This window comes from Sus scrofa, chromosome 3, assembly GCF_000003025.6.
Source record: "Sus scrofa isolate TJ Tabasco breed Duroc chromosome 3, Sscrofa11.1, whole genome shotgun sequence".
In the NCBI taxonomy this organism is placed as follows: domain Eukaryota; kingdom Metazoa; phylum Chordata; class Mammalia; order Artiodactyla; family Suidae; genus Sus; species Sus scrofa.
In genome coordinates, this window is record NC_010445.4 from 15,215,396 (window position 1) to 15,240,009 (window position 24,614).

A 24,614-nucleotide genomic window follows, 5' to 3' on the forward strand; every position below is an offset into this window, starting at 1 on the left:
GGGATCAACAGATGCAAACTAGTATAGATTGGATGGATAAACGAGGTCCTACTGTATAGAACAGGAAACTGTATTCAGTATCCTGTGATGAACCATAATGGGGAAAATATGAAAAAGAATAGATATATATACACACACACACACATATGTGTGTGTAAACTGAGTCACTGTTGTACAGCAGAAATTAACACAACATTGTAACTCAACTACACTTCAATAAAATCTTTTAAAAAGTGTTCCCACTGTAGCCCGGCAGGTTAAGAGCCTGACTAGTATTCATAAGCTTGCGGGTTCCATCCCTGGTCTCGCCCCGTGGGTTAAGGATCCAGCATTGCCACAAGCTTCAGTGTATGTCGTAGGCGTGGCTCAGATCTGGTGTTGCCATGGATGTGGTGTAGGCTGGCGGCTACAGTTCCGATTTGACCATATGCCCCAGGTGCAACCTTAAAAAAAAGACAAAACAATTTTTTAAAATTTTTTTTTTAAAAAAAGAATGTTATAAAAGCGAAAGGAGAAGGGGCTGCCATTCTGCTGGGGGCCTGGGCGCACACCTGGAGCTGGGCCTAGGGAGGAGGGCACGTGACCCAGAGGAAGGGCACTTTAGGAAAGGGGTGAGCATAGGAAGTAGGGGTGGGGGGTGATTGAGGGTCCCGACCTGCCTCAAATAGAACCTTGCAGCACAGCTCCCAGGGCTTCTCGGGGACTGGAGATCTTAGGTTTGTCTTGTCACCGCCGCTGTGGTGGGACTTTTTCCTGCAGTGTCAGCCATGTGTGTGCCTGAAGAGGAGGAAAGTCAGATGGACGATTGATCCCCAGCTGGGTGGAAACAGAGCAGCCCACGCCCCAGAGGTCTCCTTGAGGTGGAGGACTGGGTGTTTGGGGGCACAAGGTGGGAAGAGCTGGAGGGAAAGGAGGCTGTGGCCATGGAAGGCAGAGATGGGGTGCAGTGCAGCAGGTGTGGGCAGTGATGAGGTCCATGGGCTCTGGGCAGGGGTCGGGGGCAGCGGTTGCCCTCAGGCAGTTACAGATTTTTAAGGAGGCATCCCAGACAGATAGAGAGACAGATGCACAGTTGTCAGGTGTCTCAGAGACGTCACATGTTAGTTATTGGCCTCTGCGTGCTTTTCTCTGTGGGGCAGCTTCCGAGAGAATCTGGTATCCTGTTGCCCCTTGAGGTGAGGAACCTGGTCTTGAACTACTTTGTAGCTCCGCTTCCAGACTAGAGCATCGATTCAAAGGGATCCAGACTTAAGATAGCTTTCTCCCCATCCATCTTCTTTCAGACAAAACGTTGTTTATTTCTTTTCTTTTCTTTTCTTTTCTTTTTTCTATTCTCTTCTCTTTTTCCTTCCCTTCCCTTCCTCTCCTCTCCTCTTCTCTTTCTTTTTTGCTTTTTAGGGCCGCACCCTCGGCATATGGAAGTTCCCAGGCTAGGGGTCAAATTGGAGCTGCAGCTGCCAGCCTACACCACAGCCACAGCAATGCTGGATCTGAGCCACGTCTGTGACCTACACCACAGCTCACGGCAACATCGGATCCTTAACCCACTGAGTGAGGCCAGGGATCGAACCCACATCTTCATGGATACCAGTCGGGTTCATTCCCGCTGTGCCCCAACAGGAACTCCAAGATTATTTATTTCTTCGTGACTAGTTACGGAAAGGAAATTTGTGGTTTCTGGGACCCCTACCTGAGTCTGTGTTTCTAGAGGAAGCACACAAAGCCCTGTAGATTTTTTTTTTCATCTTTAAAAATTTTATCGAAGTCTAGTTGATTTACAATGTTGTGATAATTTCTGCTGTACAACAGCGATTCTGTTATATGCGTACAAGTATGCATGCTTTTTCAAATTCTTTTCCCACATGATTGCAGGCTGTTGATGACAGCTCCCTGTGCCATACAGCAGGCCCTCACTGACCGTCTGTTCTATGCAGTAGTGTGCGTATGCCAGTCCCAACTCCCTAATCCATCCCTCCCCCCACCTTTCCCCTTTGGTAGCCATAAATTTGTTTTCAGTGGATTTTGAGATATTTCACACTTTCTGCAGCCTGCCATCCTCTCCTCACTCCCCAGGTAGCTTTCAAATCTGGAATCTATTCTTTTATCCGGACAACCTTCCAGTCTTCTCTCACTTACCTGGATTTTGCAGTCTGGGAGGCTGCTGAGGAGGCAGGAAACATGTCTGATTCTGTATGTCCCATGATACAGAGACAGGGCCAGACGCCGAGCTGAGCTGACCGCTCCCTCCCCGAGATCTGCCCGCCCACGAGCCTCGGCCAGGGCCACACAGAGGGTACCGTGCACAGCACCTTGGCCCCGAGCCCCTCCACAGCAGGGGCTCGGAAATGAGGGATGAGGATGCTTCTTTCATGGCAGCCCCAGTCTGCAGGATGAGGGGTACCCGTATGTGTGGCTTAGAAGCACCATCTGAGAGTCATTAGGCCACAGGGAGAATTGGTCCAGCATCAACTCCTAGGGCAGAAACCTTATCTGTTCTCTTCCTCTGTGCAGCTGCTAGTGTTTCTAAGGCCCATGAGGCCTCTCCCTTTCCTTTGTACCAGCCACCCCTAGTCTCCTTTCCGTGTTGAGTACAGGAGGTTGGGCGTCTGGTCAGAAGTAACGAATGTCAGTCAGTGCTGAGTCCTTACAGCAGGTGCCGACAACCCTGGCTGTCCATCTCTCCATCCCTCTGGCATTTGGTGGGCCATCGACCCTTAGCCGGCCTTAGAGGGTTTTTTTATAAAGGCAGAGCTTGCTCTCTGGAGCAGCAAAAACCATGCTGATTGTCATAATGACTGTATTTAAAACTCTGAGGATGTCGGGCATGGGAGAGGTAAATCACTGTAAGCTGGGAGGTTGGAGTCTGGGGCGCTTTTGAGGAGCAGAGTCCACTGGGTCCTGCAGGAAGGGTCTGGGTTAAGTGAAAACTCTGGAAGCCTGGCCGGTGGTGATGCGAAATCTACAGGCGGGAACAGAAGAGCCAGGAGGTAAGGTAGAAGGGCAGGCAGGCTAGCTTTTCCATGAGTTGGTACACTGAATTCTTCCAGGGCTCTCAAAGGCTGGTCTCCTCTGATCCTTACAAGCACCTTAGCCAGGCACCCAGAGCTAAGTGCAATGAGGGTTAATTTGACAGTTTTATAGATGAAGAAAGATGAGCAGTGTGCCCGGGGTAACAGGTTCTGTGTGTGGCAGAGTGCTTTTCGCTTCTGAGAGCCCCCTCAGGATTTCCTGAATGGTCACCTTGACCATGAAGGGGCAGGATCGGCCGGGGAGGGGGGCGGGGGGGGGGCGGGTGTTATTCCCTGTCGGCTCCCAGGAGTCCCAGTTCACCAGGGCCAGTTGCCTGCTCCGACCAAGATGCTTGACCCGCGGCTCTGTCTTCATGGCAGCCTGACCCGGTCGCCTGTGGCTGGGGAAGACGGTGCTTGGTACAGTGCAGTCTGGTCTTTTTGCTTCTCCATTTCCAGGGCCAGCATCTGTTAAAAACAAAGGCTCACGCTTCGAGTGGGAGGGTGTGTGCGGTGGGGCTGCTGGTGTGGATGGTGAGGAACCCACTGAGAAGCAGCAGCTGCCTGCCTGCCAGGCTCAGGATGGCTGCCTGCCCCCTGCTGAGGGTGGGAGTGGGGCTCCGAGGGACCTTCTGGGATGTGCCCTCCTCCCCCGGGTCACCACGCAGTAAATGAGATGATTCCCGCCAACTGCCCGGGAGCCCGTCAATAACCATTCTAATCTCCTTGGCAGCCCCCAGAAGTGAATTTACAGCATCGTGGTTAAAAATGAGGCTGCATGATCAATGGATCCCTGGACGGTCTCCTCCAGGAGACACAAATGTATATTGTAACAAAACTTTATTTTCTTCCGAAAATTGCCTACATGATTAATATGGCCCGACACAGCCCAAGCTGTTCAGCATAAAAAACAGCTGTATTTCTTGCTCCCTCTTCAGTGCTGCTCCCCACTCCCTCCATCCCTTCATCTTGTTCCCTTTGTTTTGCTCCGAACACATTGTGCTGTATATTGTACTGTCTTACACAAGGAGAAGGAGGATGTATTGAAACGCACTAGCCCCATCGTCCATTCTGCTCTGTTTCTGCTTAGTATTTCCGATGTGACTCAGACCACGCATGAAACCAAATTCCCTAGTGCTCCCGGGGCAGAGAGCCGGTGCTCCTGTGACTGAGCCATGCGGAGCTGGGTCCCTGGGTAGCAGTCATTTCTTACATCACCGGGGCCCCCAGGGAGGCCCAATCTTTATGCCCCTGAGTTCAACCTGGATGAAAAATATTCTTCTCTTGCACCGCTGTCTTCGAGGATGGGGGAGTTGCTGGATTTTGGAAGGGTGGACCTCTCAAGCAGGTGGGCCCATCTCTGTCTTCTAGAAAGAGTCTAGGAACACTTTCAAGTGTTGGGGTGTGTCAGGCAGCACAGTCCTAGCAGGCAGAGGACCCTCTTCCTTGGTTTTGTTTAATTTCATGTGTGTTTCATAGTTTTTCCCAGAGCATAAACTCCATGAGAGCAGAGGTCTCCTGTGCAATGCTGGGTGCTTGGTAGTTCCGGTAGATGTCTTCGTTTGGGTTCTTCCAGAAACAGACCCGGAAACAAAGGTTTGAGTGCATTCGCTGATTTGGGAGGAACAGAGAGCACCCCTGCGAGGGTGGGGAAGTGGACTGAGAAGGGAAGGCGTCCTCAAAGGGGCTGTTATACAGGATGCCACTATGGGTGATGGAGCTTAATCCCATTGGCGGAAACTCTGGGAGCCACTTAAAACCTGCCCCCAGCATCAACCAGCTCGAGGGCTGAGGGAGCCGGGGTACTTACACGCCGTCTCTGGATGAGAACTGTTGGGGGCGAGACAGTTGCTTAGGAGGCAGCACAGTAGGCTCCAAGGGAGGAAATGCAGGTGCCTCGAGTGGGAAGTTGGGCAGGGATGCACTGAAGTGGGACCAGTGGGTACGTGTGGGTGTGGCAGCCTGGGAGACAGCAGATGTGTGCCTAAGACTGGTGCTTCCTGTTCCTACGCAGTGGTAAATTTCAGAGAAGTGGGGCTGGCTTTCTTAACGGTCTCCTCCTGAGGTTTTTATTCTCAGTTCTCAGCCAAGAGCGGCCAAGAGACCCCCAGGGACTCTCGCCTCGGGCGGACGTGCGGAAGGATCTGACCTTCTTGCTGTGTCGGGCCACAGTGCGCATGCCCAGTTCCTTCCTCTGACTCGCTCTCCCTGCCTCTCTTCCCCCAGGTGTAAGGAGCTGAAATACGCCAAGGAGTTGCCCCAGATATCCATCATATTTATCTTCGTGAACGAGGCCCTGTCCGTGATCCTGCGGTCCGTTCATAGCGCCGTCAACCACACGCCAACCCACCTGTTGAAGGAAATCATTCTAGTGGATGACAACAGCGACGAAGGTACGGGGGCCGTGAGCCTGCACACAGGCACACGCGCTCAGCAGGAAGGATGTACCGCTTTCAATTCATCCTGAGCCCAAGGGTCTGTCTCCTGTCCCTGGGGCATAGATGGGGAACGGGGGCTGTTTGGGGGGAAGAAGTCCAGGCAGGCACTACTATTCGTCCTGGAGTCCTCTAGGGCGCCTAAGAATAAATTCTTCGTTATGTGTCTGGACTTGTTTTCCCTCTTCATATTACCTGAAGTCAATAACATTGAAAAGCTGCATTTTTCTCTGCTCCCCACCCCCCACACACACCCACCATCTCCGTTGTCCTCTTCTGAGAGACAGAAGAGAAAGGGAAATTCTGTCCTGTGATGGGAACTGTTCATCATATGTCAGAAGTCCCCTCTGGGCCACTGTGCCCAAAATGACTGTCGGTAGAAATGCACGGTTTGCAGGTCTTTTGGGGATGAGTTCTATTAGGAATAATAGCTCAATTAAAAACTACATAAGGGAGCTCCTGTCGTGGCTCAGCAGAAGCGAATTTGACTAGCATCCATGAGGATGCAGGTTCGATCCCTGGCCTCGATCAGTGGGTTAAGGATCCAGGGTTGCTGTGAGCTCTGGTGTAGGTCACAGACACGGCTCGGATCCCATGTTGCTGTGGCTGTGGCCTAGGCCAAGAGCTACAGCTCCAATTTGACCCCTAGCCTGGGAACCTCCATATGCTGCAGGTGCTGCCCTAAAAAGAAATGTGTGTGTGTGTCTGTGTGTGTCTGTGTGTGTGTATGGAGTTCCTGCTGTGGCACAGTGGGTTAAGAATCCAACTGCAGTGGCTTGGGAGCTGCTGAGCACAGGTTCAATCCCAGCCCCTCATAGTGTGTTAAAGGATCCGGTGTTGCCCCAGCTGTAGCATAGGTTTCAGCTCCAGCTGGGATGCAACCCCTGGCCCCGGGAACTTCCATATGCCATGGGTGTGGCCATAAATTTGTGTATATGTAAAACAAGCAAATAGCAGATGTAAACAACAAAAACCCTTTGAAATCCTTGGAGATGGAGGCTTAGTGTTGAGCTGGTGGTAGAGGGGTTGCTTTGGCTAATCGTACAAAAGTCACAGCCTACAAAACTCACTGCAGGGAGAAACTCACACGAGCTGATGACGTCCAAGAAAGGCAGCCAGTGGGCACGCTTTAAGGCCAAGGAGGCTTATCTTCTGAGCAACTGAAGGATTTGGGGTGGGCTGCACCATGGCTCTCAGTGTGATCACAGAGGGTTACCCTGTGCTCCTGGGTCAGGAGAGGGTGAGGAAGAGGCAGGACAGGGTCACAGGTCCTATTGGAAACCTGATTATCTTCAGGAGCTCCGGTGAGTTTGTCACATTTCATCCACCCAGAAGCTGAAGTCCCCCTGCCCCTTCTGAACCAGCTGACTGTTACCAGTGATGGGTGTGAGTGTGCCTGGACCCAGCAATACTGGATCCTTAACCCACAGAGCGAGGCCAGGGATCAAACCCATATCCTCATGGATACTAGTTGGGTTCCTTAACTGCTGAGCCACGAAGGGAACTCCCTCGTTATATTTTTCTAAAACTGACCTTGAGAGTCTTCTTGGGAAAAGGAGGTTATTTCAGGTCCCTCTGAGTCACCAGGCAAAGTCATGGCTCACGGTGTTCCTTTCTGCAGCCTCCCTGGGTGCCTGCCACAGACCTCTGGCTTCAGAAGTACTTCCAGGAGTTCCTGTCGTGGCGCAGTGGTTAACGAATCCGACTAGGAACCATGAGGTTGCGGGTTCGATCCCTGCCCTTGCTCAGTGGGTTAATGATCCAGCGTTGCCGTGAGCTGTGGTGTAGGTTGCAGACGCGGCTCGGATCCCGCGTTGCTGTGGCTCTGGCGTAGGCCGGTGGCTACAGCTCCAATTCGACCCCTAGCCTGGGAACCTCCATATGCCGCGGGAGCGGCCCAAGAAATGGCAAAAAGACAAAAAAAAAAAAAAAAGAAGAAGTACTTCCAGACCCTCTTCAGGACATCTGGCTCTCACCTTCCCCTCCATTTGCTAGCTAAGTCCCGCTCGTCCCCCAGATGTCCCTTACCTGTCACTTTCTGGGAAGTGCCTTTGCTGACATCCTAAGCCCCTTGCTCTGTGCTGCCTCAGCTCCCTGTATCCTCCTGTAGCACAGAGCACCTGCAATCGGCATGTCCTGAACAGCTGGACCTCCAGTGGGGGCAGGACTTGGTTTCACAGGGCCTGGCTGGTAGCCCACCCTCCACAAGGCTCACCCAGCCATGGAGGAAGCCACGAAGCTGGATGGGGCTGGGGAAGGGCTAGCGGGGGATAACAGCAAAGTGGCTGGAGGTCATGCAGAGCAGAGCTAGCAGACCCAGAGAAGAGAGTGAGTGGCAGGCGCTGAGCTGAATGAGTCAGGATTCACTGCAGGTGGACCTCCCTTCCCCGAGGAAATCTCAGCAGACCCAGCCAGAGAAGAAGGGGATGGAAGAACAAGTCCGCCTCAACCCGAACACAGGCTCTGTGAGAACGGGGGTCTCCAGAAGATGTCTTGATACAGGGTCCGCCAGAAACACCCTGAAATGAAGAGTTGAGTGCATTAGCTTATTTAGGAGGTGAAGGAAGAGCACCGACAAGGGAGTGGGGAAGCGGGATTAGGAAGGGAAGACATCCCCCAAGGCGGGGGGTGTTAGACAGATTGCAGCTGTGGGTGAAGAGAGCTTAATTCCACAGGGGGACTCGGGGAGCCAGAGTAAAACCTGCTTCTCAGAGTGGACCTGCTCAAGGGCGAGGCAGCTGGGGTGTTGATGCATCTTTAGCATCAGATGCTGGCACATCAGGACCTGAGGCAGTCCGGCATCGGGAGGCCTCGGGTGGGTCTGAGAATCTGTATTTCTCACCAGCTCACAGCTGACAGCCACTGCTGCAGGGACTGCACTTTGAGACCCACTGTGCTAAGTACCATTTCAGAGGTTCACACCTCAGGTCTAAGTGAAGATGCTGAGTGGGCGAGAAAAAGTGGGGATGAGGCATTTGTTTCGATCTGATCATGAACTTGACTCCCCATCCTCCCCTGTCCCCGCAAAGGCCTGGGAAACCCAGAGTGGACCACATGAGCATCGTTTCTCTCTTTTCTTTCCCTGGCTTTAGCCTCTATGTTTTTTCTTCAGGCTGGAAGTGCCTCCTCTTTAATGGGAAGAGGAATTTAGCCTTTTTTTTTTTTTTCTGCATTGAGATTTTCTTTGTGACCGGTATTAATGAGCTTTGTAAATGTTCGATAGGCGCTTAAAAAGACCCCCCTACACTTGTAATCATGGGATTGAGTTCCTGCCAGACATCAATTTCGTGGTGTTAGATTGACCAGAAATTTATTTTCTGAAGTCTTTTTGATACTGGTGTTTTAAGATCTCCTCCTACGATGACTCTTCCTTCTTGGGTTCCTAATAACATTTGATTTCGGTATCTTGTTGTCAGTTTCTCTGGCAACTACAGATTTGTATCTGCATGGCATCACTGGGAGCGGTGGTTGTTACCATTATGTAATGCTCCCTTTATCTTAAAAGCATACCCCCCCCACCTCGGATTTCATTTTTGTAACATTAATATTGTTGTCCCTGCTTACCTTCTGTTTGAATTTGATTAAAACATTTTTCCAGTCTTACCATTTTTTTTTTTTTCTGATCTTAAAAGCGATGCATGCTCTCCGTAGGCACATTTGAATGTATCAAAAAGCGCATAAATTGGAAGAAAACAGACTTAACCTGAAGCAACTGCCCATGTTCTCTCTCTTCTTAATGCATGTTTTACATTAAGATCCTGTAGTTAAAAACAAGCTAATGTTACTGTTCTTTTTTTCCTCTCCCCTAAACCAGGAAGTAGGACATTGTCCTTTTTATTAAGAAAAAAGTTCTGCAGCCATCATTTTAATGAGGGTGGAACGATCCCTTCTAAGGCTGGAACTTTAGCCTCTCACCTCCCTGTTTTCCCATACATGCCAGGAAAAAGAGGCTTTTTCAGGAATTTTTTTAAAAAAGAGGCTGGCTCAGGGAAAGCATGAAGAAAGCCAGGTGACTTTGGTTCTGCGTGTACAGACATGTCAGAAACTTTCTCTTTTAATTTTTTGTTAAGTCATGTGTTTTATTCAGCTTGAATATTGACATTGGCCTAAATAAAGCCCAAGTAAGATGCATCTCTTTGAACTCTTGTGCGTTATTCAGCTAACATCATGCAGGCAACAATCACTGCTCACCACATGCCCAGGGCACTTTCCTGCTCTGATATGGCCACATCTGACATTGCGGGCAGCTTCGTTCTTGGCATTTTTCTGAAACCCCAGGGTCTTGGCACCACTCTCTTTGGATTGCCCTCTAGGCCTCTTCCTCGGCTTCCTGCTGCAATTGCACCCACTCATGAGTCTCACCATCAAGGGCGCGCCCTGGGCAGCCTCCTCCCCCAAGCCCTCCTCCAGCCTCTGCCCGGAACTCGACCCCTGTCTGTCCTCTGTCCCCTGGATGGCTAGCCAGTGTCCCTCTAAAACCCTAATCTCAGTCAGTCCAGTGACTAATTAACGGTAATTCTTTCACATCCTCTTCAAATAGTGATCATTGGATTTCTTGCCTTTCTCCCCCTTGCTTAGTTGTCCCGACTCCTTTATTAAAAACAAACAAACAACTATACTTATAAATAAATACTTATTATCCAACCATGTCAGGAACAAGGATGTTGGAGTTCCCGTTGTGGCTCAGCAGTAACGAATCCGACTTGTAACCATGAGGATGCGGGTTTGATCCCTGGCCTTGCTCAGTGAGTTAACAATCCAATGTTGCTGTGAGCTGTGGTGTAGGTTGCAGATTCGGCCTGGATTCTGTGTGGCTGTGGCTGTGTCGTGTGCTGGCAGCTATAGCTCCTATTCTACCCCTAGCCTGGGAACTTCCGCAGCCCTACCAGCAAACAAAAAAACAAAAACCAAGGATATTGGCCTATGTGCTTTCCTAAGAATTATAAAAGCCACTCCTGGAGAGGACAGCTGGGTTATTCGTGACCCTGAGAAACACAAGGCTGAGCCCAAGCGGGGACTTCTGGCAGGGCTTCTGGGTGAACTGGGTACTGGGCATAAGGCACACATCTGGGGGGAACAGGCTGCCTGGTGTTTTTCTGCTTCTGACCTCCTCAAGGCGCACTGCCTACCTTCAGGAGGTCACAGCCTAAGGATGCAATGAATGTCCTCAGCCGATCCAGGTGGCAGGCATGGAGAGTCAGCACTCACTTAGCCTCTGGTTAGAACATCTGGTTACAGGGAAGATTGGGGAATCACACTCACTGGATGATCTCCCCTCAGCCTGAAGCGGGGTCAGGTTGCAGGAGACATAGGAATGATAACCCTCAACATGCCTGCCCCAAGCCTGCAGCGCCCGTGTAGACTGGTGGCTGCGGTGGCTGGACTCATTGCCACCATTTTTTTTTTTTTTTTGTCTTTTAGGACCGTACCCACAGCACATGGAGGTTCCCAGGCTAGGGGTGGAATCGGAGCTGTAGCCACCGGCTTACACCACAGCCACAGCAACGCCAGATTCGAGCCGCATCCGTGACCTACACCACAGGTCACGGCAGCACCGGATCCTTAACCCACTGAGCAAGGCCAGGGATCAAACCTGCGTCCTCATGGATGCTAGTCAGATTCGTTTCCACTGAGCCATGATGGGAACTCCTCATTGCCACCTTAAATGTCTCTTCACCATCCTCCCGGGGGGGGGGGGTGTCTCCTTTGTCCCCCACTTATGTTGGATTCCATGCCTCTCTTTCATGTTTGACATACTTAGTTTGGTAAAACTCAACACTTAGGAGCGTCTCAAGAAAGACTGCAAGGAAAAATCACATCTTTTGAGAGCACCCATGTCTGAAGGAAGCTTTTTCCTTATCTTCTATGTGAATGATGGCTTGATGGAGTTAGATATCATCTTCCTTCAGAATTTTGATGGGTTTGCTCCATTATCTTCTGTCTTTCAGTGTTCTTTTAAAAAGAAATGAGTCTTGATTCCTGATCCTTTGCATGTTTCTTTCCTTTCTGGAAGCTTGCGGAGTCTTCATTTTGTCCCCAGAGTTTTGAAATTCAAATTATGAGCCTTGGGGTGGGTCTGTTTTCATCCATTGAGCTGGTCATTCAGAGGCTTCAATCTGGATTCCAAGGTCAGTTTTGGGAAAATTTCTTGGAATATTTAATTGATAACCCCTCCTCATTTTTCTCAATTCTCTCTCCCAGCATCTCTGGTTATATTCCATTATTTAACCTCAATGGAACCCCTGATTTTCTTATCTTTTGTCTGCTATCGTATCTTTCCTTACCTTTTTGCTCTGATATACTCGCTTTCTTCAACTTTATCTCCTTTCCCTTCTTTTCAGTTTTTTTTTATTTCTGCTATCATGATTTTGCTTCCAAGTCCTCATTTTTATTCTCTGAAAGTTCCTTTTTATAGCATATTGTTTTTATTTAATGGAAGCAATATGTTTTCTGCTCCCTCGGAGGATATTAATAATGTCTTGGTTTGTTTTTCAGTTTGCTTCCAGTGTAGTCGGTTTCCACATGATGTTTTTTCTCTTTGTAATTTACTTTCTGTCTCCCATCTTGGAGGCTTTCCTGGCATGTCCAGCGAGCCTCTTGTCTGCTCATAATTACCTCTCAAAAGATGATTAGGCAGCCAAGGGCTGGGGGAGGGAGAGTGGGGAGTTACTGTTTAAGGGCTACAGAGTTTCGGTTTGGAAGTTCTGGAGATAGATGGTGGTGATGGGGGCAGGACCCTGTGATTGTGCTTAATGTCACTGAACTGTGAACTAAAATGGAAAATTTCACATTGTGTCTTATATAGCTGCATGCACCTGCGCGCACGCGCTCGCTCGCTCTCTCTCTCTCTCTCTCTCTCTCTCTCTCTCTCTCTCTCGCTCTCTCTCTCTCTCAGCTAGACTTGCTGGGTTTGTCACCAGAGAGGCAGGACATAGCTGTCAGTTTTTCCATCCTCCCCAGCATCGTGACTAATGTCTCCTCTGGTCTTCTCTGACCTTGAAAGACTATGGGTTTATTTTATTTTAAATCCCATTACAGTAGCTTTTGTCAACTTCATGAATGAAGTTCCTGGAATGAATCCCACCTGGTCGTGGTGATCTTTTTTATATGTTGTTGTTGTTGTTTTTTATATGATTTGGTTGGCTAAAATTTGGTTGAGAATTTCTGTGTCTATATTCATCAAAGATATTGGCCGATAGTTTTCTTTTTTGGTGGTATCTTTGCCTAATTTTGGAATTAGGGTGATGGTGGCGTCATAGAATATCTTTGAGAGTGTTTCTTCTTCTTCAGTCTTTTGAAAAAGTTTGAAGAGGATGACTGTAAGTTTCTCTTTGTATGTTTGGTAGAATTCGCCTGTGAAGCCATCTGGTCCTGGACTTTTATTTGTGGGGAGTGTTTTTATGACATATTCAATTTCATTGCTAGTGATAGATCTGTTTGGTTGATCTATTTCTCCTTGATTCAGTTTTGGCAGGCTGTAAGTCTCTGGAAAGTTGTCCATTTCTTCTAGGTTGTCAAATTTGTTGGCCTATATTTGTTGATAGTATTCTCTCATGGTTTTTTGTATTTCTATAGTATCTGTTGTAACTTCTCCTTTTTCATTTCTTATTTTGTTTATTTGGGTTTTTTCTCTCCTCTTCTTGTTGAGTCTAGCCAGAGGTTTGTCAAAGAACCAGCTCTTGGTTTGATTGATTTTGTCTATTGTTTTTTGAATCTCTATTTTATTAATTTCCCCTTTGATCTTTATGATTTCCTTCCTTCTGCTGACTTTAGGTTTTGTTTGTTCTTCTTTTTCTAATTCATTTAGGTGGTGGGTTAAATTGTTGATTTGAGCTTTTTCTTCTTTTTTGAGGAAGACCTATATTGCTATTTCCCTCTGAGCACTGCTTTTGCGGCATCCCCTAGATATTGAGTGGTGGTGTCTTCATTATCATTTGTCTTGAGGTATTTTTTAATTTCCTTCTTGATTTCTTCATTGATCCATTGTTTTTTTAGTAGCATGTTGTTTAGTCTCCATGTAGTGTGTTTTTTTCTCATTTCTTTTCCTGTGGTTGATTTCTAGTTTCATGCCATTGTGGTCAGAGAAGATACTTGAAATAATGTCTATACTCTTAAATTTGCTGAGGTTAGCTTTGTGCCCCCGTATGTGACCAATTCTTGAGAATGTTCCATGTGCACTTGAGAAGAAAGTATATTCTGATTTTTTTGGATGTAATGTCCTGAAAATGTCAATTAAGTCTAATTTTTCTATTGTGTCATTTAGGATCTCTGTTGCCTTATGGATTTTCTGTCTAGAGGATCTGTCCATTGATGTAAGTAGGGTGTTAAAGTCTCCTACTATGATTGTATTCTCATCAGTTTCTCCTTTTATTTCTGTTAGTATTTGTCGTAAGTATCTGGCTGCTCCTATATTAGGGCATATATATTGATGATTGTAATATCCTTTTCTTGAATGGATCCTTTAACCATTCAATAGTGTCCTTCTTTGTCTTTCTTTACGGCCTTCGTTTTAAAGTCTATTTTGTCTGATATGAGTATTGCAGCTCCTGCTTTTCTGTCTCGTCCATTGGCATGAAATATCTTTTCCCATCCCCTCACTTTCAATCTATATGTGTCCTTTGCCCTAAGGTGACATTATCTTATCTCTGAAGTTCCATACCTGTTTTTAAGAACTTTGAATAGGAACTGATAACTTGATTTCCACCTGTGTGATACGGGCCCAATAAAAATATGCAAGAAGCATCTCTTTCTCTGTTTCCTCACCAACACTGGATCTTTTTAATCTTTGTCATCTTTTATGTTCTGATGAGTGGAGAATGGCATATCATTTTTAAATCTGCACTTTTAAAAGATTAGCAACATTGAACACTTTTTCATAGATTTGACTATATTTCTTTTTTAGGGATTTGCCTATTAATGACACCCATTTTTTCTATTGGAGTATTTATCTTACTGATGTATAAGGACTCTGTATATATTATCAATCTCCTTATACATTCATTTTATGGGAATTTCTTCAAGTTGTGCTTTCACTCTAATTTGTTTACAGTATTTTTAGACAAGCATAAATTTCGCATTTTTATGTAGTCAAATCCATCACTCTTTTCCTTTAGTGACGTCCTAAGAAAGTTATTCATGATTCCTAGGGGGTATGAATATTCATGCATATTTTCTTATAGGTAAATATTTCTTTTCAAAGTAAAGTGTAACAGATGAAATATTATTATAGAAGGGTTAACAGAATTCTAATCTAGAGACCTTTGTCTCAATGTATGTTTTTCTCTATTTAATAATTTATCTTTACCACTTATTTGAAATTTTCCTGTTTTCTTATGCTAAAATATTTTAGATTTGGAAACATTGAGGCTGAATCGCATGAGGACTGATTGGTTACAAAGGAGGGTAAGGAGGAGGGAGGGTCAGAGAGGACCCGCAGGGTCCTGGCTCTGGTGATAGAACAGGTTGGTGCCATCCATTATGATAAGGAATAAGGTATAGGGGACTTCCCATTGTGGCTCAGTGGGCCAAGGACCCAACATCGTTTCCCCTGGCCTTAGTGGGTTAAGGATCTAGCATTGCTGCAGGTGTGGTATAGGTCACAGATGCAGGTCAGATCCAGTGTTGTGTGGATGTGGCTTAGGTCTCAGCTGCAGCTCTGATTTGACCCCTGGCCTGGGACCTTCCATATGCTGCAGGTGTGGCTGTAAAAAGAAAAAAAGCAAAAGGAATATAGTAGGAGTGGGGGGTTTGAGAGAGGGATTGAGTTCACCTTTTGGCTACGTGGAGTCTAGATTCCTGTGGAATTTTAGTGTGCCTTCCAAACTGAGGGGAAACTTGAGCCATCAAGTCAAAATAATACTGGAAGCTTATGTCCACGATTATAATCTTTAATCCATTTCTTATGAGTCTTTTTACATTAAAAAAAAATTTTTTTTTGTCTTTTTAGGGCCACTCCTGTGGCATATGGAGGTTTCCAGACTAGGGGTTGAATTGGGGCTGTAGTCACTGGCCTGCACCACAGCCACAGCAGCATGGGCTCCGAGCCACTGGCCTACACCACAGCTCACGGCAATGCCAGATCCTTAACCCACTGAGCAAGGAGGCCAGGGCTCAAACCTGCGTCCTCATGGATACTAGTTGGATTTGTTTCCACTGAGCCAGACATGCACTCCCATTTCTTATGTCTTCTCAATAGTTTTTGCTACTTTTTAAAAGCTTCCTTCCCCTTTTCCTAAGCAATAGCATGTGGGTGTCTCCGCCAAGGCACCTACCTTTTCTAAGCTTGAGTACACTGGGGATAATAGTGGATTTTCTGCAGGATTTAATATTTGAGCTTTCCAGGTAATACTTGTAAAGCGCATAAAACAAGTCCTGGACGTATAATAAAGGACATTACTGTTGAGGAGGCTGGTGGGGTTATTTGATTTGCCAGCTCTAGCTCATTCCTCAACATTCTACTTTTGAGTCACCCCCACTGAGAAGCCTTCCTGGATTTACCAGGTGTGGCTGAGTTGGGGCCCTCAGCCTTGCCTCCACCCCGCCCGCATCAGTGTGTAGTCTGGCACAGCACTCAGCATGCTGTATTGTATTGCATCCGTGCACTTGACAGTGTCTAAAGTGTAAGACTCTTGAGGGCAAGAACCCGAGTTCCTTCCGCGCTGCGACCCAGAACCTTGCGCGCCAACCAGTTGATGGGATCACAGACAATGTTACTTTAAGGCGCATGCGTGCAAAGGTTTTTTTTTATTTTTCCTACTTCCGCCGGCGTCTCCCGGGAAGGTTTTGTATCCGGCATGGCTGTCTATAGATTGGCGTCCGTGCTCTGGTCGTCTTGGTTTGGATCTCAAAACCCACCGATCTCCAGTAATCAAGATGCTCTGGGTGGCTGTCTACCTTGTTACGGCTGTTCAGCTGTGGAGCCAGCACCCCCTGAAGAAGGAAGCTCTTCTCTTGGTTGGTGTGTTCAACGGTTGAAAGCAGGGTGGCCGGAGCTAGAAGTTGTTTTTGAGTGGAAGGTTAGACCCTCTGGGCTTTTAAAAGGGGTTTTGGAGCAGGCAGACTGGCATTATTGGCTTTTCTTCTGAGTTTGTAATTGGAGAGATAGGCAAGGTTTCGTGTTTCGGGAAGATAACACTTTTCCTGGGCTGTTGATGCTCTGAGTAAAGTAGCCAAGAGACACCTTGTTATCACACAGCTCCACGCTGGGCCCGGCTTCCTCATTGGAACAGCACCTGCCTCTCCCCTGGCCTGTAGAGAGCCTTCCTAATCAGAAATAATACTTGTTTTTGTTCCCAACCAGATCACGGCCATGTGACAGCATTTGCTCTGTGGGTCTGTAATCACAATGCCGTTATACGTTTACATTCCTCCCTGTGTATTTTCGGGCCTTGGGGAGGAGGAGAGGAGGTGTGTGTGTATCTTTACACAAGAGTTAGTGTATGAACCCCAGGTAAAGTTTCCCATGCTAAAGGGCATTTAAAAAAAAAAAACAAAACACAACTGGAGTTCCCTTGTGGTGCAGCGGGTTAAGAATCTGGTGGTGTCACTGCAGCAGCTCTGGTTTTTTCTGTGGCACAGGTTCAGTTCCTGACCTGGGAACTTCCACATGCGAGGCCCAAAAAAACCCAACACAGTAACAACAAAAAACCTTGAAATGGTGAAGTCATTGTAGAGTCACAGGAAGTTGCAAAAAAGTACAAGGGGTCTTATGTGCCCTTTCATTTTCCCCATCGGTAGCATCTTGCAAAACTTGGGTGTGTTAATTACAACCTGTAAATGAACTCTGGTACAATCCACAGATTGTACCATCAGAGCTTATCCTAATTTCACCCATTTAATCAGGTATGTGTATGTGTGTGTGTGTACTGGTGTTTCTACACAATTTGATCACGTGTGAGATTCCTGTAACCACCTGCAGAGGTGAGATGCAGAACTGCCCCCCACCACAAAGGTCCCCCAGGCTACCCCTTTAATACCACACCCAGCCCCCCATCGCTAACCCCTATCTCTACTCCATCTCTATAATTTCAGTATTTCAGGAACGTTCAACCCAGTGAAACATAACCTTTGTGACTGGCTTTTGCACTCAGAAGTCCCATGAGATCCACCCAAATTGTGTGCACCAAGAGTTCGTTTCTTTTGACTTCTACATAGTGTGCCCAGTGTGGGTTTATCAAGTTTGTTTAACCCTTTGCCTATTGGAGGACATGTGGGTTGTTTCAGTTTGGGGTTTGTACAAATAAAGTTGCTATGAATGCTGGTGCATAGCTGTTGGTGTGAAAATAAGTTTGCATTTCTCTGGGATCAATGCCTAAGAATGCCATTGCTCGAGTTATGGTAAACACACGTCAAAATGAACTTTTGGGGTTATTTCATTTATGTGACACCCCCTCTTAAAAATCTGATTAATTTTTATCTTCTAGCTCAGTCTCCAGTGGAGCAAATGTTTTGTTTCTTAGCCTTGGTGACCTAGACTATGATACCAAAAGGAATGGATTCCATTCCTGCAGAACCAGGAGTCATCCAAAAAGGATGTTGAAAATTTTGTACTGGGATCAGACTTTGGGCTCCCATTAGATGAGACCCAACAATAGAAGATCCTGGGGGGCTGACATGCCCCAGGCATGGGAATGAGGCTGAGAGCCAAGGGGAAGTCAGACCCAGGCCCTCAAACACCACCAGGGCTCTCTGTCCTGGGTCTCCCATCTCTGGGGTATAATAAGGTCATTCTGCACGTGACCCTGCCCTCCGGGCCATGGCTGACAGGTCCATGGAAGGGCATCTGACCCAAACTAGAGTACCATGTCCCTTCCCTGGGAATCTCCTAGAGAGGTGGTCCTGTCCCTCTATACTGGCTGACATTACAGTGTCACCTTTGGGCCATCTTGGCAGCCATGTTTCCTTCGGATGGCCTGAAAGACTGGAGGTGGCCAGCCTCCACCACCCAGCAGGGTGGGGGATGGGATTGGGGTTTCAGAGAGACTGCAAGTCAGACCTGCTGGACCACAGGACTGAGGACAGGCAGTGGGCTCACATCCTGTGATAGCGCCGAGCAGCCTCAGAGCAAGAGGGATAAAAAAGTCTCCTTGGGGAATTCCCGTCGTGGTTCAGTGGTTAACGAATCCGACTAGGAACCATGAGGTTGCAGGTTTGATCCCTGGCCTTGCTCAGTGGGTTAAGGATCCGGCGTTGCCGTGAGCTGTGGTGTAGGTTGCAGACGCGGCTCAGATCCTGAGTTGCTGTGGCTCTGGTGTAGGCCGGTGGCTACAGCTCCGATTCGATCCCTAGCCTGGGAACCTCCATATGCCACGGGAGCGGCCCAAGAAATGGCAAAAAGACAAAAAAAAAAAAAAAAAAGTCTCCTTGGGAGTTTGTTGTGACTCGGTAGTAGTGAACCCGACTAGGATCCATGAGGATGTGGGTTCGATCCCTGGCCTTGCTCAGTGGGTTGAGGATCCACTGTTGCCGTGAGCTTTGGTGTAGGTTGCAGACGTGGTTTGGATCCTCTGTTGCTGTGGCTCTGGTGTAGGCTGGCAGCTGCAGCTCTGATTCAACCCCTAGTCTGGGAACTTCTATATGCTGTGAGTGCAGCCCTAAAAAGCAAAAGCAAAAAAAAAAAAAAAAAAAAAAAAAAGCCTAGCCCAGAGTGGGGATCAGCAGGCCTGACAGGTGAGACAGAGGGAAGAGTGGATCAAGGAACGCCCAGGAGCTGGTAGAAATGTTGTCAGGAAGGCCAGACATGGCCACTTTCCCCTTTGTTCCCTGAAAAGCAGTGTCAGAGCTTTCATCTTATTTTATTGGAAAAGTGAGGTGCAGCCTTGAGCTGGCACTGACAAGAGTGTCTTTAGATCACGTTAGCTGTGGGCTCTGGTCAGCTTGCGGGGCAGAGGCTCTTTGGCCTCAGGCTGTGCTACAGGGTCTGAGCGGGCCTGGGCCGGGCCCCAGCACACAGCTCAGGACAAAGCTTTTACTTTCCTCTACGCTTCAGGTAGGAGGGCAGGAGGGCTGCCTTCCAATCCTGAGGTCCTCCCTGGCCACTCGTTCCCTTCTTGTCTGCCGAAACGTGGAAGGACATCAGCTGCCTGGCCTCAAGGAGGCCTGCGAGGGAATGACCCACGTAGGATGTCAAGGAGACTCAGATCAGGTGGTGCAGATGCAGAAGGGGCCTGAAATGCCTCAGTGCTAACCGAGCTCACATCTTGAGTCCCGCCCATGGCCGTTGATGTCCATTTTAAAAAAGAAGTTCACATTTAGAGAGGGAAGTGCTTTTTTTTTTTAATTTATTTTTTGTTAAAAGTATAGTTGATTTACAGTTGTGCCAATTTTTGCTGTATAGCAAAGTGACCCAGTCATACAGATACGTTATTTTCCTCATATTACCTTCTATCATGGTCTATCCCAGGAGACTGGATACAGTTCCCTGTGCTACACAGGAGGACCTCACTGCTTACCCATTCTAAATGTGATAGTCTGCATCAACTAAGCCCAAACTCCCTGTCCGTCTCACTCCCTCCCCCTTGGCAACCACAAGTCTGTTCTCTATGTCTGTGGGTCTGTTCTGTTTTGTAGATAGGTTGATTTGTGCCATATTTTAGATTCCACATGTAAGTGACATCATATGATATTTGTCTTTCTCTTCCTGACTTACTTCATTCATTATGAGAATCTCCAGTTTCATCTACTGCAAATGGCATCATTTCATCCTTTTTTATGGCTGAGTAGTATTCCTTTGTATGTATATATCACATCTTCTTAATCCAGTCATCTGTTGATGGACATTTAGGTTGTTTCCATATCTCTGCTGTTGTGAATAGTGCTGCAATGAACATGGGGTACATGTATCTTTTTGAATTATAGTTTTGTCTGGATATATGCCCAGGAGTAGGATTGCTGGATAGTTCTAGATTTAGTTTTCCAAGGAACCTCCATACTGTTTTCCATAGTGGTTGTAACAACTTGTATTCCCACCAACAGTGAAGACGGATCCCTTTTCTCCACACCCTAGAGAGGGAGGTGCTTTAATCCAGGACAGCACAGCCAGAATTCGCAGGAGCCAGGGCTCTGGCTTAGCATCCTGGTTCTGAGTCCTTGAGGACTCTCTGGCCACCTCCTTGTGAAATGTCACCTTCCTCTGTGCTTTCTCCTACCTTGCCCTGCAGCCCTCCTGTCCCCATACCAGAGACATCTTACTGTTTCCCAAGACGTCTCTCCTTTCGCTGGTATATCTCGGCACACTGGAAAAGTGAGGTGCAGCCTTGAGCGTGTAAAAGACAAATAACAATTTTAACATCAATTGAATGCCTTCTTCATGCCCATAAAGTGCTTTGCAAGCATTATCTTATTCAGTACCCCAAACACACTCTCGGGCAGGGACCATTATTACCCCTGGTAACTCTTTACGCTGACATCATGTAGCAGCTCCAGATGAACACTCCTGACCAGGTGTGTCACTGCCTCCCCAGGTGCCCTCAGGCTCAGCGTACAGATACACACATGCACGTGGTTCCGTGGCATCTTCCCTCCTGGAGACCTTTCTGTTTTCCTTCTTTTTCCACCTGAAAACATTTCTGCCTGGTGCACCCTGGGAGTACCCACTCTGTCTGACTTTTTCGGGTCTTCAGCCCAGATGAGTGCGCAGTGTGTGAATGTCAAGGGCAGTGATGGTTTGGGATCCGCAGAGATGCTGTTCAGCCAGCACATCCCCGGGTGGCCTTCCAGCTCCCATCTGTTCTGACCCGTCATTGCCTGTCTTCGGCTGTTGTATATCTTGAGAGTCTCCGCGGGGCTAGAAGAGACAAGTTAGGTCCCGCAGATGTTTTGGACCCTAATAAACACTGCTATTTATAGAACATTTTCACGCTGCATAACACCTTCACATGCACCAGTTTTGGATGAGCATGCAAAAGCATTGTCTCTGTGCATAGGACCCACACTTGCCTTTGACCTTGAAGAACTCAGGGCTCTGAATACAGAGGTCCCCAAAATACTAGAGAAGAGAAGAGGAAACTAACTGACCAGATGCCTTGCTCTGCTTCTTTCATTCCTAGCTGCCAACTGCACTTAAAGAGAACTCCAGTAGGTGACCGGGGGCCCAGCTGTGACTCTCTTCTCTCCAGGGTTTCCTGTTTCCTGTGTGCTGTTTTGCACCCTCCTTCCAGCTCCCCCCCTTAATGACTGTGACTTTGGCTATTTCAGGGAAGCGGTTTGTCAGCTTCAGAGCATTCAGAATCAATATCGCAGTAAATAAGAAACATAATGAAAGAAAAACACAGTCTAGGCTGTAGACAAATTTTATCGCTTAAATTCACATGTTATTATTAGAATCAGCTGCAAGTACCAGACTTTCAGCTGCCTTTGGATGGGGCAGAGAAGGGGAACGCTCTTTTAATTTGGGGTAACAATCTGGAGGGTCCCACCTAGAGGCATTATGATGTTTTTCCTGTTGGTTTGGGCTCCTTGTAGTGGTTATTATTTATTTATTTTTTTAAGGTGAACTTTAAATGGAAGAAGCGATGGAGAGGAATTTCTTAACAAAAGGATTGAAAGCAGGGATGGCTTTCCTTTTCAAAGCCTCTCCTGAATGCACAACTCCGTGCGATATATTTAGTTTAACACTTTGGTGTTTTGCACCTCACATCTCCTTTCTTGTTTCATTTCGTCTTTTGCTTTCTTTGCTCCTTGCTTTGATCTCACTGTGGCATCGCCTTTAAAATGCTTTCATACACAGCAAAGACATCGCTTTTTAATCTCCCCCATTCTTCTCGAAGTTTCTGGCTCTCACCTCGCCCCCTTTTCCTTCTCATAGTCAGAAAATGCATTATGTAAGTCCACAAAGCTGAAAGATGCCCAGAGGATAAAATAGGCAGTGTAGCCGCCTTCTGTGTTATTTCAGCCTGCTTTTTACGTGCTGGCACTGTATCTCTCTCCATCAGTGGTCTCAAAGGCTAGGATTTCAGAGACAGACCCATGCATTGGGGGAAGCGGGTGGCTCTTGTGTCACAGCTGTCCCTTCAGGGTTTGGTGGACTGTCTGGAGCAATTTGAAGTCTGGCTCATTGTCCTGGCTGCCCCCTTCCTTTGAATCTCTCAATTAGCCAGGGGACTTCCTCTCTGAAGAGGGCCAACCCCTGTCCCTCGTCAGTGGACAGCTGGCGAGAAAGGTAGATGCGTGTGCTAAGCCCAGAGCCAAGAGTTACAGAGAGAGCCAGTCCCAGGACAAGCCTGGGTTGGGCCTCAACTCCCCCCACCACCACCCCCACCGCCCCCCCCACCGCCCCTTGTTTGAGGCTCAGTTCCACACGTGCAGATGACAACTTAAGGTTTCACAGCAAGAATCAGGCAGAATGACAGGAGGGCAGACATGCCACTTACAAAGCTGTGTGACTTTTGGCCAGGTGCTTACCCTCTCTGGGCCTCCGTTTCCTTATCCGTAAAATGGGGATGATGATACACCTTACCTCACAGCGTCCTGACGAGGGTAGGAAGAGTTGCTAGAGGTACAGCAGTGCCAACAGAATGGGCCACTTAAGTAGGACTCAGTAAAAGTAAGAGTATGAGAAAAAGAATGTGGATGTGTGTGTGCCTGGGTCACTTTGTTAGACAGCAGAAACTGGCACAGCACTGTAAATCAACTCTACTTTTATATATATACATATATATGTCAGAAACAGCCCGCAAAGGCTGTGGCATGTTTTGAGTTTGCAAGGGAGCTCATTCTCTGGTTAAATGCATGAGGGGAACTCAGCTGAGTAGTGTTTTGGAGCATTTCATGATGAGCTGACATTTTTAGTCAGCTTGGCTAGCAATTTGGGGATATCAGTATTTCATTATAGACACAGACAAACACAGTGTTTGAAATGATTGAAAAGTAGTGACTGGCAGCCAAAACGGCATTTTGCATCCGGGAAGCCGGCCCCTCAAGGTGTATTTGCCTTGAAGCTGAGAGATCTCGGGGGGTTGGGGAGGAGGGGATGCCTGATGATGTGTTCACCTGCCCACCAGTTTTTGTAAAATTTACCGAACATAGATTTTTTTTTTTTTTCTTTTTCTGAAAGAGGATGTTTCAGATTGTAGAAATCTCAGGTCCCAGAAAACCCAGATTTGTTTCTGGAATTTATTATCTCCATTTGACAAATGAGAGACCCCCGTGTGGCATCGACTTTCTCTCTGTCCTCTTTTTTTAGTTAAAAAGATTAATTAAAAAAAAAAAAGCATTATTGCTCTTTGGCCGCTTTTATGCCTTTAATTTTGGCTAGTTACTTCAGGCATACCTGGAAATCCATATTTTTGTGTGTGTTCTTTTCTTGGCATCATGGCTGCTTCACACATTAAAAAAAAAAAATCTCATAAAAAAGACACTGCATAAATGTCGGACCTCATGACCTGGGACTGTGCCAAGTCTGCATTAAGAACCATATTTGGGAGTCCCCGTCGTGGCGCAGTGGTTAACGAATCCGACTAGGAACCATGAGGTTGCGGGTTCGGTCCCTGCCCTTGCTCAGTGGGTTAAGGATCCGGCGTTGCCATGAGCTGTGGTGTAGGTTGCAGACGCGGCTCGGATCCCGCGTTGCTGTGGCTCTGGCGTAGGCCGGCGGCTACAGCTCTGATTCGACCCCTAGCCTGGGAACCTCCATATGCCGCAGGAAGCGGCCCAAGAAATAGCAACAACAACAACAAAAAGACAAAAAAACCATATTTGCCCCTCCTGCTAATAATAACTTAAGGCCTTGGAGCATGGTGAGCTGGAGGTTTCTACCAGGGGTGGGGAGAAAGGCTGATATCAGGGACCCTCGGGGTGTGAACACTGATCCAGGGTTGGAGAGGCCAGAACCCTCTTTAATGAGTCTGGAGGAGTTTGGGGAATAAGCTGCCAGTCAACCAAATGACCAAAATTGGGACCAGAAAAGCTAACAGGCAGCAGAACAAAGAGCCAGAACTTCGGCAAGGCCTGGGGATTGAAAAAAACAAGAACAAAACACTTCACCTTCCCGACCCCACCTTCACAGTTAACCAGGGGTTACAGACACAAAAGGCCACATCCTGTATGTTTCTATTTTTGTGAAATATCCTGAAGACACAAATTCATAGAGGGCTGGGAGGATGGTAGGAAATGGAGAGTGATTATTTAATGAGCAGGGGTTTACCCTGGGGGTGACAGAAAGGTCTGGAACAAA

At 47.5% G+C, this 24,614-nt stretch overlaps 1 protein-coding gene across 1 annotated transcript in view; it reads left to right on the forward strand.

Annotated features, from left to right (window-relative positions):
• Positions 1 to 24,614, forward strand: part of GALNT17 (polypeptide N-acetylgalactosaminyltransferase 17) — a 424,276-nt gene that overhangs the window by 189,046 nt on the left and 210,616 nt on the right. Inside the window, 1 exon segment of the mRNA XM_021086349.1 lies at positions 5,235 to 5,401. Coding sequence (XP_020942008.1) covers positions 5,235 to 5,401 — 167 coding nt within the window.